At 36.6% G+C, this 21,726-nt stretch overlaps 1 protein-coding gene across 1 annotated transcript in view; it reads right to left on the bottom strand.

The window, feature by feature from the left end:
- Window positions 1-21,726, bottom strand: part of LOC130237134 (inhibin beta B chain) — a 31,559-nt gene extending 9,833 nt beyond the window's left edge. Inside the window, exon 1 of the mRNA XM_056467961.1 lies at window positions 21,274-21,726. Within this exon, the coding sequence (XP_056323936.1) occupies window positions 21,274-21,658 (385 nt within the window). The 5' untranslated portion in view covers window positions 21,659-21,726. The remainder of the gene's footprint in view (window positions 1-21,273) is intronic.

Raw genomic sequence — 21,726 nt, 5'->3', positions numbered from 1 at the left:
CTACAGCCAAACACTACACAACTGAACCAGTTCAACACAATCACACCACACTACAGCCAAACACTACACAACTGAACCAGTTCAACACAATCACACCAGACTACAGCCAAACACTACACAACTGTACTGCTTCAACACAATCACACCACACTACAGCCAAACACTACACAACTGAACCAGTTCAACACAATCACAGCAGACTACAGCCAAACACTACACAACTGAACCAGTTCAACACAATCACACCACACTACAGCCAAACACTACACAACTGAACCAGTTCAACACAATCACACCACACTACAGCCAAACACTACACAACTGAACCAGTTCAACACAATCACACCAGACTACAGCCAAACACTACACAACTGAACCAGTTCAACACAATCACACCAGACTACAGCCAAACACTACACAACTGAACCAGTTCAACACAATCACACCAGGCTACAGCCAAACACTACACAACTGTACTGCTTCAACACAATCACACCAGACTACAGCCAAACACTACACAACTGAACCAGTTCAACACAATCACACCACACTACAGCCAAACACTACACAACTGAACCAGTTCAACACAATCACACCAGACTACAGCCAAACACTACACAACTGAACCAGTTCAACACAATCACACCAGACTACAGCCAAACACTACACAACTGAACCAGTTCAACACAATCACACCAGGCTACAGCCAAACACTACACAACTGTACTGCTTCAACACAATCACACCACACTACAGCCAAACACTACACAACTGAACCAGTTCAACACAATCACAGCAGACTACAGCCAAACACTACACAACTGAACCAGTTCAACACAATCACACCACACTACAGCCAAACACTACACAACTGAACCAGTTCAACACAATCACACCACACTACAGCCAAACACTACACAACTGAACCAGTTCAACACAATCACACCAGACTACAGCCAAACACTACACAACTGAACCAGTTCAACACAATCACACCAGACTACAGCCAAACACTACACAACTGAACCAGTTCAACACAATCACACCACATTACAGCCAAACACTACACAACTGAACTGCTCCAACACAATCACACCACACTACAGCCAAACACTACACAACTGAACCAGTTCAACACAATCACAGCAGACTACAGCCAAACACTACACAACTGAACCAGTTCAACACAATCACACCACACTACAGCCAAACACTACACAACTGAACCAGTTCAACACAATCACACCACACTACAGCCAAACACTACACAACTGAACCAGTTCAACACAATCACACCACACTACAGCCAAACACTACACAACTGAACCAGTTCAACACAATCACACCACACTACAGCCAAAGACTACACAACTGAACCAGTTCAACACAATCACACCACACTACAGCCAAACACTACACAACTGAACCAGTTCAACACAATCACACCAGACTACAGCCAAACACTACACAACTGAACCAGTTCAACACAATCACACCAGACTACAGCCAAACACTATACAACTGAACCAGTTCAACACAATCACACCAGACTACAGCCAAACACTACACAACTGAACCAGTTCAACACAATCACACCACACTACAGCCAAACACTACACAACTGAACCAGTTCAACACAATCACACCACACTACAGCCAAACACTACACAACTGAACCAGTTCAACACAATCACACCACACTACAGCCAAACACTACACAACTGAACCGCTTCAACACAATCACACCACACTACAGCCAAACACTACACAACTGAACCAGTTCAACACAATCACACCACACTACAGCCAAACACTACACAACTGAACCAGTTCAACACAATCACACCACACTACAGCCAAACACTACACAACTGAACGAGTTCAACACAATCACACAACACTACAGCCAAACACTACACAACTGAACCAGTTCAACACAATCACACCACACTACAGCCAAACACTACACAACTGAACCAGTTCAACACAATCACACCAGACTACAGCCAAACACTACACAACTGAACCAGTTCAACACAATCACACCAGACTACAGCCAAACACTACACAACTGAACCAGTTCAACACAATCACACCAGACTACAGCCAAACACTACACAACTGAACCAGTTCAACACAATCACACCACACTACAGCCAAACACTACACAACTGAACCAGTTCAACACAATCACACCACACTACAGCCAAACACTACACAACTGAACCAGTTCAACACAATCACACCACACTACAGCCAAACACTACACAACTGAACCAGTTCAACACAATCACACCAGACTACAGCCAAACACTACACAACTGAATCAGTTCAACACAGTCACACCAGACTACAGCCAAACACTACACAACTGAACCGCTTCAACACAATCACACCACACTACAGCCAAACACTACACAACTGAACCAGTTCAACACAATCACACCAGACTACAGCCAAACACTACACAACTGAACCAGTTCAACACAATCACACCAGACTACAGCCAAACACTACACAACTGAACCAGTTCAACACAATCACACCACACTACAGCCAAACACTACACAATTGAACCAGTTCAACACAATCACACCACACTACAGCCAAACACTACACAATTGAACCAGTTCAACACAATCACACCACACTACAGCCAAACACTACACAACTGAACCAGTTCAACACAATCACACCACACTACAGCCAAACACTACACAACTGAACCAGTTCAACACAATCACACCAGACTACAGCCAAACACTACACAACTGAACCAGTTCAACACAATCACACCACACTACAGCCAAACACTACACAACTGAACCAGTTCAACACAATCACACCAGACTACAGCCAAAGACTACACAACTGAACCAGTTCAACACAATCACACCACACTACAGCCAAACACTACACAACTGAACCAGTTCAACACAATCACACCACACTACAGCCAAACACTACACAACTGAACTGCTTCAACACAATCACACCAGACTACAGCCAAACACTACACAACTGAACCAGTTCAACACAATCACACCAGACTACAGCCAAACACTACACAACTGAACCAGTTCAACACAATCACACCAGACTACAGCCAAACACTACACAACTGAACCAGTTCAACACAATCACACCACACTACAGCCAAACACTACACAACTGAACCACTTCAACACAATCACACCACACTACAGCCAAACACTACACAACTGAACCAGTTCAACACAATCACACCACACTACAGCCAAACACTACACAACTGAACCAGTTCAACACAATCACACCACACTACAGCCAAACACTACACAACTGAACCGCTTCAACACAATCACACCAGACTACAGCCAAACACTACACAACTGAACCAGTTCAACACAATCACACCAGACTACAGCCAAACACTACACAACTGAACCAGTTCAACACAATCACACCAGACTACAGCCAAACACTACACAACTGAACCAGTTCAACACAATCACACCACACTACAGCCAAACACTACACAACTGAACCAGTTCAACACAATCACACCACACTACAGCCAAACACTACACAACTGAACCAGTTCAACACAATCACACCACACTACAGCCAAACACTACACAACTGAACCGCTTCAACACAATCACACCACACTACAGCCAAACACTACACAACTGAACCAGTTCAACACAATCACACCACACTACAGCCAAACACTACACAACTGTACTGCTTCAACACAATCACACCACACTACAGCCAAACACTACACAACTGAACCAGTTCAACACAATCACACCAGACTACAGCCAAACACTACACAACTGAACCAGTTCAACACAATCACACCACACTACAGCCAAACACTACACAACTGAACCAGTTCAACACAATCACACCACACTACAGCCAAACACTACACAACTGAACCAGTTCAACACAATCACACCAGACTACAGCCAAACACTACACAACTGAACCAGTTCAACACAATCACACCACACTACAGCCAAACACTACACAACTGAACCAGTTCAACACAATCACACCACACTACAGCCAAACACTACACAACTGAACCAGTTCAACACAATCACACCAGACTACAGCCAAACACTACACAACTGAACCAGTTCAACACAATCACACCACACTACAGCCAAACACTACACAACTGAACCAGTTCAACACAATCACACCAGACTACAGCCAAACACTACACAACTGAACCAGTTCAACACAATCACACCACACTACAGCCAAACACTACACAACTGAACCAGTTCAACACAATCACACCACACTACAGCCAAACACTACACAACTGAACCAGTTCAACACAATCACACCACACTACAGCCAAACACTACACAACTGAACCAGTTCAACACAATCACACCAGACTACAGCCAAACACTACACAACTGAACCAGTTCAACACAATCACACCACACTACAGCCAAACACTACACAACTGAACCAGTTCAACACAATCACACCACACTACAGCCAAACACTACACAACTGAACCAGTTCAACACAATCACACCACACTACAGCCAAACACTACACAACTGAACCAGTTCAACACAATCACACCAGACTACAGCCAAACACTACACAACTGAACCAGTTCAACACAATCACACCACGCTACAGCCAAAACTATAATGAGAAACTAGTGATGGCCTGATGGAGAACAGGGATGTCCTGTGAGAAAGTAGTTAGACTGGGGATATGTTGTGATGTCTTGAGAGAGTTGTGTAGTGTACCTTTTGATCTCCGCTGTGTATATATACACACAGTGGAGATTTATATATATACAGTATACACACTTTATGTTATTTGTATTATAACTCCTGTGACGTCTGTCTGTTTTCTGTCTCTTGGACTTTCCCACTGTACAGGCTTCAACATAAAACAAGAAATATGATCTCTCTGCTCCTCTATAATGCTCTGGGAGGATTAATAAATCTGAGACTTCAGGAATTTGGATGACAAGTGTCCGCAATGCAGACATAAAATAGAAATGTTTCAAAATAAATCTAAAAACATTTGTTTATATTATGAGATCTGTGTGTGTGTGTGTGTGTGTGTGTGTGTGTGTGTGTGCGTGCGTGCGTGTGTGTGTGTGTGTGTGTGTCTATAACTGTGTGACAAATGAAATGAGGTTTTAGAAGCCACAGCTGTGCCAGAGAGAGAGAGAGAGAGAGAGAGTCACATGGGTGGCTTGCATGCCTCTGATTGGATAATCAGGTCTGCGTTCAGTACACTACCTGATAAAAGTCTTGTCACCTATCCAAGGTTTAGGAACAACAAATAATAACTTGACTTCTAGTTGATCATTTGGTATCAGAAGTGTCTTATATGAAAGGCAAAGGCCTCTAGGTGACGCTTATTTGAGCACAATAAAATCTGATCATGCCTTGATTATTAAATTATTTGATTAGGACAGTAAGGTCTGACTCTGCTTAGACTAAAGTCTCATCACTGAACCTTCAATAATGTCCAGTATAGAATATGTGCTCATGCTGCAGTGGAAACAGAATGAATATTGTGTCTGACTCCATCATGAGCTTGGAGGACTGCATCCATACATCTCTGCAATGACTCAAATCACTGATTAATAAAGTCATCTGGAATGGTGAAGAAAGCCTTCTTGCAGGACTCCCAGAGTTCATCAAGAGTCTTTGTGTTCATCTTCAACGCCTCCTCCTTCATCTTACCCCAGATATCCCTCAATAATGTTGATGTCTGGTGACTGGGCTGGCCAATCCTGGAGCACCTTGACCTTCTTTGCTTTCAAGAGCTTTGATGTGGAGGCTGAAGTATGAGAAGGAGCGCTATCCTGCTGAAGAATTGTCCCTCTCCTGTGGTTTGTAATGTAATGGGCAGCACAAATGTCTTGATACCTCAGGCTGTTGATGTTGCAGATCTCTCGCACGCCCCCATACTGAATGTAACCCCAAACCATGATGTCTCCTTCACCAAACTTGACTGATTTCTATGAGAATCTTGGCTTTGTGCAGGTTCCAGTAGGTCTTCTGCAGTATTAGTGATGATTGAGATGCAGTTCAACAGATGATTCATCAGAAAAATCCACCTTCTGCCACTTTCCCAAATGATCAAGATGAGAATGATTTGTAAGGAGGTGTACAATTCAATTCAATTCAATTCAATTCAATTCACCTGTATTTGTATAGTGCTTATACAATGTAGATTGTGTCAAAGCAGCTTCACATAGAAGATCATAGTAAATTGGAACAGTGTAGTTCAGTTTGTAGTGTTTAAGTTCAGTTCAGTTTAGCTCAGTTCAGTGTGGTTTAATAATCACCACTGAGTGTCCAAATATTGAAGAGCAAATCCAACGATGGGGAAAAAAAACTTCACTAATGGTGAAAGTGAAGAAAAAAAAACTTTGAGAGAAACCAGGCTCAGTTGGGCACGACCATTTTAATTTCTCCGCTGGCCAAACATCTTGTGCAGAGCTGCAGTCTCAGCGCCGAAGGCTGCAATGCTTTATGAAATATCTAATTGGCAACAATAACAAACAATATTACACTGGACTGTATGATGAATCACAGATCATATCATCGCAAAAGGTACTCTATTTCTTCCCTGCATCACAATCCAGTGTTCAATTTTTGGGTGAACCATCCCTGTAATACAGCCTCAAATTGAATTTAATGAAGATTAGATAGATGGATGGATAGATAGACAGATAGATGGATCGATAGATTGTTAGAATGGGAGATATAATGATAGAGCATTTGAATAATAGATAGAAAGAATGACAGACAGACAGACAGACAGACAGACAGACAGACAGACAGACAGACAGACAGATAGATAGATAGATAGATAGATAGATAGATAGATAGATAGATAGATAGATAGATAGATAGATAGATAGATAGATAGATAGATAGATAGATAGATATACAGACAGACAGACAGACAGACAGACAGACAGACAGACAGACAGACAGACAGACAGACAGACAGACAGACAGACAGACAGATAGATAGATAGATAGATAGATAGATAGATAGATAGATAGATAGATAGATAGATAGATAGATAGATAGATAGATAGATAGATAGATAGATAGATAGATAGATAGATATACAGACAGACAGACAGACAGACAGACAGACAGACAGACAGACAGACAGACAGACAGACAGACAGACAGACAGACAGACAGATAGATAGATAGATAGATAGATAGATAGATAGATAGATAGATAGATAGATAGACAGACAGACAGACAGACAGACAGACAGACAGATAGACATATAGACAGATAGATGGATGGATGGATGGATGGATGGATGGATGGATGGATGGATGGATAGATGGATGGTGGGTTGGCTGGCTGGCTGGCTGGCTGGTGGATGGATGGATGAATGGATAGATGGATTAGATTAGATTGAGATGCATTTTGTGGTGAAATAAACCATCATGCACTGGAGACTGACTATATATTGCACAATAATCAGGTTATGTGTGATGAAACTCTGTATGTTGTGTATTGCTTTGTGTGAGTTACAGGTGATGTGGTGGTAAGTCTGTCATTAGGACACAAGCGTCAGGAAATGAGGAAAGACCAGTCTGCTGCTGTTAAGCTGTGTGTCAATGGGAGAAAACAATCCCGGGCGGGACGTCCAGCGACTCAATACAGGCGACCCAGCAGGAGCTGAGCTGAGAAACACACCGCCCAGGTAATCTCTGTGTGTGTCAGTCGGTCCACACACACACACACACACACACAGACAGCTTTGTGTGCTGCTGCTGCTGGTGGTTGTCAGGGTGTTGCAAGGTGTGAATATTTTGACCTTACTGCCATGCTGATGCTTCAGTTGTGAAAAATGATACATTTTAACCCAATTTTTGAGTTTGTCCATGTTTGACCCAAAATTGTGTTTTCAATTCAATTTAAATGAAACTTTTTTAACCCAACTCTTGGGTTTGACCATATTTATCCTTGCACTGGGTTTTTCACTTCAATTTAAATGACATTTTAACCCAATTTTTTGAGTTTGTCCATGTTTGACCCAAAATTGTGTTTTCAATTAATTTAAATGAAACTTTTTAGCCCAACTGTTGGGTTTGACCATATTTGACCTAACATTGGGTTTTCACTTCAGTTTAAACTACAATTTTTGACCTAACTGTTGGGTTTGTCCATATTTCACTGATCATTGGGTTTTCAATGAAACTTAAATGACACCTTTTAACCCAACTGTTGAGAAATCCACAGATTTCCACTGCTTTTCTAGCCCATCGAGTCTCTTTATTTACTTCTGTAAATGTGTGTAAAGAGATTTCTGTCAGTTTTTATATTCACTTCAGTAGTGTTATTGACTAATATGCAAATGTCTATATGATTATTAAAATACAGTTTGTACAGTCTTCTGTCTTTCAGTGAATATATTATCTGAGGGTGCACTCACACTATGCTATCTGAACCATGCCAGGCACGTTTCCCGGTTCGTTTGACAAGTGTGAGTGCTCCAAATCTATGCGCAGTTCAGTTGGCCAGACCTGGCCCGGTTGGAGGAGGTGTGCCAGACCACGGTTCTGTTGGGCTCAGCCTGAAGTCGCGACGTCACTTTAAGGGACTGTTATGATATGGATTTATTAATCATGCACGACAGCTTGCCCTTTCAGCAAACCGACTGTGTGTGTCACTGCATCTCAAACCACAAAATAGATATAGCTAAAGCAATCTCCACTGTGCTGAGCAAGAGCGCTTCTCTTCTATTAAACTGAACAGTAGCATCATCGATGATGTAAGCGTGCTCAGGTTTGCCAGGTAAAGATGCAGTGTGAGTGCAGGCCGAGGGGGAAAAGGGAATAACCAGGCTTCGGCACGGTTCAAGGCAACTGTACCTAGTGAGAGTACACCCTGAGAGACTTGCTTTGTTGACCAAACACGTGGATCTAATTGGATTTGTATTGTAAAACAGAAATAATAATGGACAGTTCTTATTATTATTTCATGTTTTAAGTGTTTAGTTACTACTTTCCCAAAATCATTCCACTTAAATTCACACAAAGCTTGTTCACAGATTCTGTGTGGCCCTGTTTGTAACCCATCATTTTTTAAAGTGTACACTGACTTCAGGTGTAAACCTCATGTTTTCTTTAGAGCAAAGGCATCAGAAGAGTGAATAGTGTTGAGGCAGCAGCAGCAGCAGCAGCTCTTGTTTGTTTGCCCGTCGCTCGTGCTGCTCATTTTCAGTCCACATGATTGGACTGAAGTGATCCTGGATCTCGTCTCATTAGAGCAGCAGCTCACAGGGTCAAAGGTCGCCTCAATAAATGCAGCACAAATCAAGCTGGCCGCCTTATAGACTTCAGTGCTCTGATTCACGAAAACATCCACTGATTCTCCTGATCCAGAACAGCTTTTTTTAATCCATGGTTGGGTCAAATATGGATAGCCCCATTCTTTGGTTTACAAAGTGTCATTTAAGTTGAATTGAACACAATGTTGGGTCAGATACGGACAAACCCATTCTTTGGGTTAGAAAACTTTGTGTAATTGTATTGAAAACCCAATGTTGGGTTAAATATGGACAAACCTCAACTGTTGGGTTGAAGTGTGTCATTTAAATTGTACTCAATACCCAGTATTGGGGGAAAATATAGACAAATCGATTCTTTGTGTTGAAACATGTCATTTAAATTTATTTGAAAACACAATGTTGGGTTAAATATGGACAAACCTCAACTGTTGGGTTAAAACGTGTCATTTAAATTAAACTGAATACCCTTTATGTATTAAAAATAAGGACAAATCGATTATTTGTGTTGAAACATGTCATTTAAATTGATTTGAAAACCCAATGTTGGGTTAAATATGGACAAACCACAACTGTTGGGTTAAATCGTGTCATTTAAATTAAACTGAATACCCAGTATTGGGGGAAAATACAGACAAATCGATTCTTTGTGTTGAAATATGTCATTTAAATTGAATTGAAAACCCAATGTTGGGTTAAATATGGACAAACCTCAACTGTTGGGTTAAAACGTGTCATTTAAATTGAACTGAATACCCAGTATTGGGGAAAAATATAGACAAATCGATTATTTGTGTTGAAACCTGTGATTTAAATTGAATTGAAAACCCAATGTTGGGTCAAATATGGACAAACCTCAACTGTTGGGTTAAAACGTGTCATTTAAATTGAACTGAATACCCATTATTTGTTAAAAATATGGACAAATCGATTCTTTGTGTTGAAACATGTTGTTTAAATTGAATTGAAAACACAATCTTGGGTCTAATATGGACAAACCCAAGTAGTGTCATTTAAATTTAATTGAATGCACAATGTTGGGTCAAATATGGACAAACCCATTTTTTGGATTACAAATGTTGTTTAAATTGAATTGAAAACCCAATGTTGGGTTAAATTTGGACAAAACTAAACTGTTGGATTTAAACGTGTCATTTAAATTGAACTGAACACCCAGTATTGTATATCGACAAACTCATTATTTGGGGTAAAAAGCGTCATTTAAATTGAATTGAAAACACAATGTTGAGTTGAATATGGACACCCAATCTTTGGGTTAAAAAGTGTCATTTAAGTTGAAATAAGAGCAAAATATTGGGTCAAATATGAAAAAAAAATACTTTGGGTCAAAACGTGTCATTTAAATTGATTTGAAAACACAATTTTGGGTCAAATATAGACCAAACTCAAGCATTGGGTTAGAACGTGTCATTTAAAGTGAATTAAAAACCCAATGTTGGGTCAAATATGGACCTGTTGGGTTAAAAAGTAATTTTAATTTGACTAAAAAACTTATCTCAACATTCTCATTTGACCCAACATTGTGTTAAAACAGCACAGCATTTTTAGAGTGTTCCAAAACCCAACTACTACCTTAATAAATATAGGAATTTATTGAGTCAAATGTCATAGTTAATGCTTCATCAATAGAGAGAATTGTCCATATTTGACTCAACATTGGGTTGTTGTTTAGAGTGTAGCCATCATCCCTCGTCCTACATTTGTTTTCCTCTTAAATATCCTGTTACATTCAAAAATCCGTCACATTATGCAGGTAAAACAGCATGCAAAGAGCGTTTCATGTTGACTTGTGGACCTGAATTGAGCGACTTTTCAGCGTAAGCTTTGATTTGCGTAACAAATGGAGCTGCGTGCTGCAAATCTGTTTGTTTTTCCTACTATGGAAGTCAAAGTTTAGCCATTTCCAACATTCTACAAAATATCTTCTTTTGTGTTCAACAAAATAAAGAAACTCATAATAACCACTTGAGGCAGAGTAAATTTTGGGGTGAACTATCCATTTTACATGATCTTTACACTGAAGAATATATGAACTGATCACTTAGAATCTTAGGAGAAGCCAAATATTTATTGCATGGCATCTCCTGTAGGAATGTTCATATGTAAAATGATTATATTCAATTAGATATTGATCTAAATCCCAGTATTGAACACCTTTTTGCATTATTGCTCTAGAAACAAACATATAGTTTCAATTGCATTTCAATGTCTTGCTGACTACATGTGGTCACAATGCAAGTCTCCGATTGGGTAACGAGTTTAGCAGAAAAACAAATAAGAAGAACAAAATAAACAATGAAATGGTGAAACTTATATTAAGACATTAAACCATTATTATAATGAGATAAATGTATATGTGTGTGTGCATTATTGACAGGTTATATATATACTTATATATATAAATAACCTGTCAGACCTGGCATTTATTAAAATATTATTCATTCATTCATTTTCCTTCGGCTTAGTCCCTTTATTAATCAGGGGTCGCCACTGCGGAATGAACCACCAACTTTTTCAGCATATGTTTTATGCAGCATATGCCCTTCCAGCTGCAACCCAGTTCTGGGAAACACACATTCACGCTCACACTCATACACTATGGCCAATTTAGTTCATCAATTCCCCTATAGTGCATGTGTTTAGACTGTGGGGAAAACTGGGGCACCCGGAGGAAACCCACGCCAACACGGGGAGAACATGCAAACTCCACACAGGAACGCCAACTGGCCCAGCCGGGACTTAAACCAGCAACCTTCTAGCTGTGAGGCCACAGTGCTAACCACTAAGCTACCTTGTCACCAATTTATTAAAATATCCAAAGAACAAAACTTTCAGTTTAAATATGCTTCACTTTTAATATATAACCTATAAAATTACTGTGTGTTTTTACCCAGTGTTGGGTCAAATATGAACAAATCACCCAGTTGGGTTGAAAAATATCATTTAAACTGAATATCATACGATTAACCCAGTGCTGAGTTTGTCCTCATTTGACCCAATATTCATTAATTCATTCATTTTCTTTTCGGCTTAGTCCCTTTATTAATTCGTGGTCGCCACAGCGGAATGAACCGGCGACTTATCCAGCACGTTTTACGCAGCGGATGCCCTTCCAGCCGCAACCCATCTCTGGGAAATGTGTACATTTGTATTGATTGATTGATATTGTATTGAGTTAAAACAACCCAGCATTTTTTTTAAGTTTATGAATGACAATGGTTACCAGTTTCTTAACATTCTTCAAAATATCTTCTTTTGTATTCAACAGAAAATAGAAACTCATAAAAGTTTTTGACGAGTGAAGTTTTTCACTTTTGGGCACTCAAAAAAATTGCTGGGTTGTTGTAACCCAGCTGTGGGTCAAATATGGACAAAACGAACTGTAGGGTCATTTAGATTTAATTAAAAAAATTTAACCCATTGTTGTGTTTGTCCATATTAAACCAACCCAGCATTTTATTAACTTTTATTTCAAATATGCTTAAGGTATAATAAAGCCTCTATTAAGTGCTGGGTTGTTTTATCACAATGTTGAGTCAAATGTGAAAACACTCATCCATCAGGTAAAAAAAACATGTTATAAATTTCATTTAAAACTGCAACCCAATTTTGTGTTTGTCTAAATTTGACCCAGCATTAGCTTAAAACAATCCAGCATTTCATTAACTTTTACTTTAAACATGCTTCAGCTTTAATACGTAGCCTCTCATAAATGCTGGGTTGTTTTAACCCAATGTTGGGTCAATTGGTTGAAAAATATAATTTAAATTAAAAACCAAACAATTTTCCCAGCGCTGAGTTTTTCATTAATATATATGACCGAGGATTGAGTTAAAACAACCCAGATTTTTCTATTTGAGTGTATGGATATCAGTGGTTTCGTTTTTAACATTCTCCAAAATATCTTCTTTTGTATTCAACAGAAAATAGAAACTCAGGTTTGAGACGAGTGAAGGGTGAGTGAATTATTACACAATTTTCACGTTTGGGCACTCTAAAACAATTGCTGGATTGTTGTAACCCAGCTTTGGGTCAGATAAATGTTGGGTTCAAAAATTAATTGAATATCATTTCAATTTATTTTTAAAATCCAACCCAATGTTGTGTTTGTCTATATTTGACCCAACATTCGGTTAAAACAACCCAGCATTTGATTAACTTTCAGTTTAAATATGCTTTAGTTTTAATATAGCCTCTGATAAATGCTGGGTTATTTTAACCCAATGTTGAGTCAAATATGAACAAATTCAAACAGTAGATTAAATATTAAAGATTAAATATTTGACCCAACATTAGGTTAAAACAACCCAGCATGTATTAGAGTGTGGTTTTAAGTGGTCTTAAGATAAACTATGTTACTTTTGGAATATGGAAAAAAAATGCTGGGTTGCATAACCCAATGTTGGGTCAAATATGGACAAGGCCAACCATTAGGTAAAGAGTGTAATATAAATGTAATTTTAAAATGCAACTTATAAATGCTGGGTTGTTTAAACCCAATGTTGAGTCAATTAGGAACAAATCAAAGACATTAAACATCTGACCCAACATTAGCCTAAAACAACCCAGCATGTATTAGAGTGTGGTTTTAAGATAAAATATATAACTTTTGCAATATGGAAAAGAGTTAGGTTGCATAACCCAATGTTGGGTCAAATATGGACAAGCCCAACCATTAGGTTACGAGTGTAATATAAATGTAATTTAAAAATGCAACCCAGTGTTCTGTTTGTTCATATTTGACCCAACATTCGGTTAAAACAACCCAGCATTTGATTAACTTTTAGTTTAAATATGCCTCAGTTTTAATAGTAGTCTCTAATCAATTATGTTGTTTTAACCCAATGTTGAGTCAAATATGAACAAACTCACCCATTAGGTAAAAAGTGTAATATAAATGTAATTTAAAAACCAACCCAATGTTGTGTTTGACTCAACATTTGGTTAAAACAACCCAACATTTTATTAGGATGTAGTTTAAAAAGTCTTCAGTTTTACTAGCCTCTAATAAATGCTGGGTTGTTTAAACCCAATGTTGAGTCAATTAGGAACAAATCAAAGGCATTAAATATCTGACCCAACGTTAGGTTAAAACAACCCAGCATGTATTAGAGTGTGGTTTTAAGATAAAATATATAACTTTTGCAATATGGAAAAGTGTTAGGTTGCATAACCCAATGTTGGGTCAAATATGGACAAGCCCAACCATTAGGTAAAGAGTGAAATATAAATGTAATTTAAAAATGCAACCCAGTGTTCTGTTTGTTCATATTTGACCCAACATTCGGTTAAAACAACCCAGCATTTGATTAACTTTTAGTTTAAATATGCCTCAGTTTTAATAGTAATCTCTAATAAATGATGTTGTTTTAACCCAATGTTGAGTCAAATATGAACAAACTCACCCATTAGGTAAAAATTGTAATATAAATGTAATTTAAAAACCAACCCAATGTTGTGTTTGACTCAACATTTGGTTAAAACAACCCAACATTTTATTAGGATGTAGTTTAAAAAGTCTTCAGTTTTATTAGCCTCTAATAAATGCTGGGTTGTTTAAACCCAATGTTGAGTCAATTAGGAACAAATCAAAGACATTAAATATCTGACCCAATGTTAGGTAAAACAACCCAGCATGTATTAGAGTGTGGTTTTAAGATAAAATATATAACTTTTGCAATATGGAAAAGTGTTAGGTTGCATAACCCAATGTTGGGTCAAATATGGACAAGCCCAACCATTAGGTAAAGAGTGTAATATAAATGTAATTTAAAAATGCAACCCAGTGTTCTGTTTGTTCATATTTGACCCAACATTCGGTTAAAACAACCCAGCATTTGATTAACTTTTAGTTTAAATATGCCTCAGTTTTAATAGTAGTCTCTAATAAATGATGTTGTTTTAACCCAATGTTGAGTCAAATATGAACAAACTCACCCATTAGGTAAAAAGTGTAATATAAATGTAATTTAAAAACCAACCCAATGTTGTGTTTGACTCAACATTTGGTTAAAACAACCCAACATTTTATTAGGATGTAGTTTAAAAAGTCTTCAGTTTTATTAGCCTCTAATAAATGCTGGGTTGTTTAAACCCAATGTTGAGTCAATTAGGAACAAATCAAAGACATTAAATATCTGACCCAACATTAGCCTAAAACAACCCAGCATGTATTAGAGTGTGGTTTTAAGATAAAATATATAACTTTTGCAATATGGAAAAGTGTTAGGTTGCATAACCCAATGTTGGGTCAAATATGGACAAGCCCAACCATTAGGTAAAGAGTGTAATATAAATGTAATTTAAAAATGCAACCCAGTGTTCTGTTTGTTCATATTTGACCCAACATTCGGTTAAAACAACCCAGCATTTGATTAACTTTTAGTTTAAATATGCCTCAGTTTTAATAGTAATCTCTAATAAATGATGTTGTTTTAACCCAATGTTGAGTCAAATATGAACAAACTCACCCATTAGGTAAAAAGTGTAATATAAATGTAATTTAAAAACCAACCCAATGTTGTGTTTGACTCAACATTTGGTTAAAAACAACCCAACATTTTATTAGGATGTAGTTTAAAAAGTCTTCAGTTTTACTAGCCTCTAATAAATGCTGGGTTGTTTAAACCCAATGTTGAGTCAATTAGGAACAAATCAAAGACATTAAATATCTGACCCAACATTAGCCTAAAACAACCCAGCATGTATTAGAGTGTGGTTTTAAGATAAAATATATAACTTTTGCAATATGGAAAAGTGTTAGGTTGCATAACCCAATGTTGGGTCAAATTTCATTATTATTTATTCTGATTAAGTGGTCTCTGTCATAAACATCATGTGACATGTGCTTCTTTCCGTATGGGTTGAACTTTTTCCATGATAAAAATAACTTCATATAATTTCAGGCTCTTTAGGCTGTGATTTGATTATTCAGAAATAAAGTTGCTGACATTTGGCTACAGGCTTCAGATCAGCGTTTGGGGTCTTTAAACCATCTGAACATTGGTCTCGGATGATCTTAAAGACATCAGAGTTCAAGAATCGCATCCACCATCTATTAAAGTCTATTAAAGTCAATCAGCCTCAGTGTGAGCTGTAAAATCAGCTGGAAGCAAATCAATATGCAGTGCAGATCTCGAAGCTGTTAACCAGTGTTTGTCTTTCCCTTTTACTGTCTCTCAGTGCTCATATATACAACACTGAGCTCCAGAAACACTCACACAGGGATAAATGTCATTAAAGCAGGGCCTTATGATCCCGTTGTGCCTTGATTTGCAGAGACAAAAGATGCTTGTCTTCATAATATTTCTTCAGCATTTCAGCTGACGTCAAATCTCCAGTAATTCAATATCAGTTAATGCGATAAAGGTAATGACAATCAAATCAAATAATGACAGATTTGGTGGAGCGGACTCAGGATCAGCTGCAACTTGGCTCAGGTCTGCTAAAAATCCCTCTAGAAAAACGCTGGGTTGTTTTAACTCATCGTTTGCTTAAATATGGACAAACCCAATTGTGTGTCATTTGAATTCAATTGAAAACATTGGTAACACTTTAGTTTAAGTGCAATTCTCACTATATTACTAGTGGCTTAACAAGAACAAGCTTTGAGGGAGTATGGGAGTATCATGGTCTAAACATAGACTCGGGAAACACTCTACCTGATTTAAACATGTCCTTTTTTGTTTGTTTTTTGTTCTCGTTTATTTATTTATTTATGTATTTATTTATGTATTTATTTATTTATTTATTTATTTATTTATTTACTTATTTATGTATTTATTTATTTATTTATTTATTTATGTATTTATTTATTTATTTATTTATTTATGTATTTATTTATTTATTTATTTATTTATTTATTTATTTATTTACTTATTTATTTATTTATGTATTTATTTATGTATTTATTTATTTATTTATTTATTTATGTATTTATTTATTTATTTATTTATTTATTTATTTATTTATTTATTTATTTATTTATGTATTTATTTATTTATTTATTTATGTATTTATTTATTTATTTATTTATTTATGTATTTATTTATTTATTTATGTATTTATTTATTTATGTATGTATGTATGTATGTATGTATGTATGTATGTATGTATGTATGTATTTATGTATTTATTTATTTATTTATTTATTTATTTATTTATTTATTTATTTATTTATTTATGTATTTATTTATTTATGTATTTATTAATTAATTTATTTATTTATTTATTTACTTATTTATGTATTTATTTATTTATTTATTTATTTATTTATGTATGTATGTATGTATGTATGTATGTATGTATGTATTTATGTATTTATTTATTTATTTATTTATTTATGTATTTATGTATTTATGTATTTATTTATTTATTTATTTATGTATGTATTTATTTATTTATTTATTTATTTATGTATGTATTTATTTATTTATTTATTTATGTATTTATTTATTTATTTATTTATGTATGTATGTATGTATGTATGTATGTATGTATGTATTTATGTATTTATTTATTTATTTATGTATTTATGTATTTATGTATTTATGTATTTATTTATTTATTTATTTATGTATGTATTTATTTATTTATTTATTTATGTATGTATTTATTTATTTATTTATTTATTTATTTATTTATGTATTTATTTATTTATTTATTTATTTATTTATTTATTTATTTATGTATGTATGTATGTATGTATGTATGTATGTATGTATGTATTTATGTATTTATTTATTTATTTATTTATTTATTTATGTATTTATGTATTTATGTATTTATTTATTTATTTATTTATGTATGTATTTATGTATTTATTTATTTATGTATTTATTTTATTTTTTATTTTATTGTTTTTAATTATCATTTTTTTAAGGGAATGGGTTGATGGGAGGGAGATTAGGGTGTGAAAAAGTTTGCTGTATCTTCATGATTATTATTCTGTAACTGTATAATCTGAAAATTGAAAAAAGTAATAAATATATTGTACAAAAAAATAATAATAAAGGTAAGAATGAAACCAAAAAATAAAAAACTAGTGGCTTATTATTACCAAAGATATTGGCTGTTTATAAAGTACATGTTCTGCATGAATTAGTTTATTTATTCATTCATTTTCCTTCAGCTTAGTCCCTTTAATCATCAGGGGTTGCACAGCGGAATGAACCACCAGCTATTCCGGCATATGTTTTATGCAGCGGATGCCCTTCCAGCTGCAACCAAGTACTGGTAAACATTCACACACACTCACATTCACACACACTCATACACTACGGCCAATTTAGTCAATCAATTCCCCTATAGCGCATGTGTTTGGACTGTGAGGGAAACCGGAGCACCTGGAGGAAACCCACACCAACACGAGGAGAACATGCAAACTCCCCACAGAAATGCCAACTGACCCAGCTGGGACTCGATTCAGCGACCTTCTTGCTGTGAGGCATAGTGTCGCCTGATCTAATTCTACATATGTAATCATACCCAATGCACTCTAATAAATGGTGGATCATTTTAACCCAATGTTGGGTCAAATATGGACAAACCCAATCATTGGGTTGAAAAATGTCATTTAAATAAAAAAATTTTAATTAACGCAATGTTGGGTTTGTCCATATTTGACCCAACGTTGGGTTAAAACAACCCAACATTTTTTAGAATGTATGGAAATAAATGCTTACTGTTTCTAACATTCTTCAAAATATCTTCTTTTATGTTCAGCAGAAAAAATAAACTTTTTGTGATAAGTGAAGGGTTTCAATTTTCAGCTTTGGGCTCTCCAATAAATGTTGTGTTGTTTTAACCCAGTGTTGGGTCAAATATGAACAAACAGCCCAGTTGGGTTATAAAACATTAAATTAAAACATTACATTTCATTTTCAAAAAAAAAAAAAAAAAAAAAACAGCGATTGGTTTGTCTCTATTTGACTCAGCGCTGAGTTAAAACAACCCATCATTTTTTAGAACGTATGGAAATAAATGCTTACTGTTTCTAACATTCTTCAAAATATCTTCTTTTATGTTCAACAGAAAAAAGAAACTTTTTGTGATAAGTGAAGGGTGAGTAAATTATTACACAATTTTCAGCTTTGGGCTCTCCAATAAATGTTGTGTTGTTTTAACCCAGTGTTGGGTCAAATATGAACAAACAGCCCAGTTGGTTTATAAAACATAAAATTAAAACACTACATTTCATTTTCAAAAAAAAAACCCAGCGATTGGTTTGTCTCTATTTGACCCAGCGCTGAGTTAAAACAACCCAACTTTTTTTTTAGTGTATGGATGTTGATGGTTACCAGTTTCTAACATTCTTCAAAATATCTTGTTTCTTATTTAACAGAAAATAGAAACTCATAAAGGATTGAGACGAGTGAAGAGTGAGTTAATAATACAGTTTTTACTTTTGGGCACTCAAGATGTTGGGTTGTTTTAAGTCAGGATTGGGTCTAATATAAACAAACACAACTGTTGGGTTCATAAATGTCTTTTGAATCCATATTTAACCCAACTCTGGGTTACAACAGCTCATCATAGTTTAGAGTGGATGAAGGATTCGTTTAATCATCTGAGGAACATTTTGTGGAATAAAAGATTGGATGTTAAAGGGACAGTTCGCCCAAAACGGACAATTCTGTCATCATTTACTCACCCTTATTTAAACCCAAATTGGGTAAAATATGGACAAACTTAAAACATTAGTTAAAATTTCGTCCTATAAATTTGAAAAGAAAATTAACCCAGCAGTGGTGTTTAGTCCATATAACACTCAACATTGGGTTGAAATAACCCAAAATGTTTTTAGAGTGTAGTGTTTGTGTTATGGAAGTCAATGGTTACAGGTTGTTAGCATTCTTCAAAATATCTTCACTCTAAAAAAAATGCCAGGTTATTTCAACCCAATTGCTGGGTTAATTTTTTTAAATTAAATTATCATTCATTCATTTTCCTTCAGCTTAGTCCGTTTATTTATCAGGTGTCAGAATGAACTGCCAACTATTCCAGCACATGTTTTACACAGGTCCAGCTGCAACCCAGTACTGGGAAACACCCATACACACTCATACACACTCACAATTTAGCTCATCAATTCCCCTATAGCATATGTGTTTGGACTGTGGGGGAAACCGGAGCACCCGGAGGAAACCCACGCCAGAGAACATGCAAACTCCACACAGAAACACCAAATGGCCCAGCCAGGACTCGAACCACAGACCTTTTTGCTGTGAGGCGTCAGTGCTAACCACTGAGCCACAGTGACATCCTGAATTAAATTAATAGGACCAAATTTAACCTAATGTTTGGGTTACTATATTTGACCCAATTTGTGTTTAAATAACCCAGCATTTCTTAGAGTGTTCTTAGATGTTTAACAGATGATAGAAAGCTTTGGAACCATTTGAGGGGGGGGGGGGGTAAATAGTAAGTGCATTTTCAATTTTGGGTGAACTATCCCTTTAAATGTACTTCAGGAATATCCAAGAATCTTTTATCATATCGATCATTCCCACGTAGCGCGCTCTCACACACATACACACACACTCAGAAAATGACGTTTACTGTTTGTTTAATTAGTTTAAACAACTCAATTCTCCTGCTTTTGTAAGACAACCCAATCGTTTTACGTTCAATCCACTTAAATGTGTAAAAACTAATAAGCGCAATTCCTCCAGCTGAGAAAATTATTGATGGGATTTACTATTTTAATTAAGGTAAGTGGTTGCAAACAATTAATATGGGCTGAATGTAAACAAACAAATTAATAATTAATAATGTTCGAATTAATTTGTTTAAGTTCAGCTCACATGATATCGCATTGTTTGCAGCCACTTACCATAGTAAATCCCATCAATCATGTTTCAAGTGCTTGTTGTTCCAATACAAATTGATTGCGTGAAACCCTGCGTTCTTTTACAGTGCAAACACACACACACACACACACCTGTCTCTGCGAAGCTGATGATCTCCGACGTCTCCTCCTCCAGCTCGTGCATGTACGCCGCGTGCCCGTCCAGATTCGGGATCTCCACCCGCCCGTCCTCGCGCAGCTTTCCGGCGTGCAGCTTCTTGAGCGCGGTCACCATCGCCGCCTTCGGGATGGGGTGTGTGATGTTGGGTCTGTCCCGCATCTGCAAGCGGCTCAAAATGTGTCTCTTCACCGCCTCCAGGAAATCCCCGTCCGCCCGCGCCGGTCCATCCGTCTTGGGGAGCCCGCAGGACGCGCAGCTCGTGCTGGTGCTCGGGGTCTCGGTGTCCGGTGCCGGTGTGCCGCGGATGGAGGACAGGACGCAAACTAAACAAAGCACTTCAAACATCAAGCTTTTCATCTTCCAGGATGCGAGCTGGATGGATGGAAATGAAAGTTCGTATCCGCCTTTTTTATTTACGCTCTTTA

Source organism: Danio aesculapii, chromosome 11 (assembly GCF_903798145.1).
Source record: "Danio aesculapii chromosome 11, fDanAes4.1, whole genome shotgun sequence".
Classification (NCBI taxonomy): domain Eukaryota; kingdom Metazoa; phylum Chordata; class Actinopteri; order Cypriniformes; family Danionidae; genus Danio; species Danio aesculapii.
The sequence above is the reverse complement of the archived record's forward strand: the minus strand, read 5'-3'. Positions and strand labels throughout refer to the sequence as shown.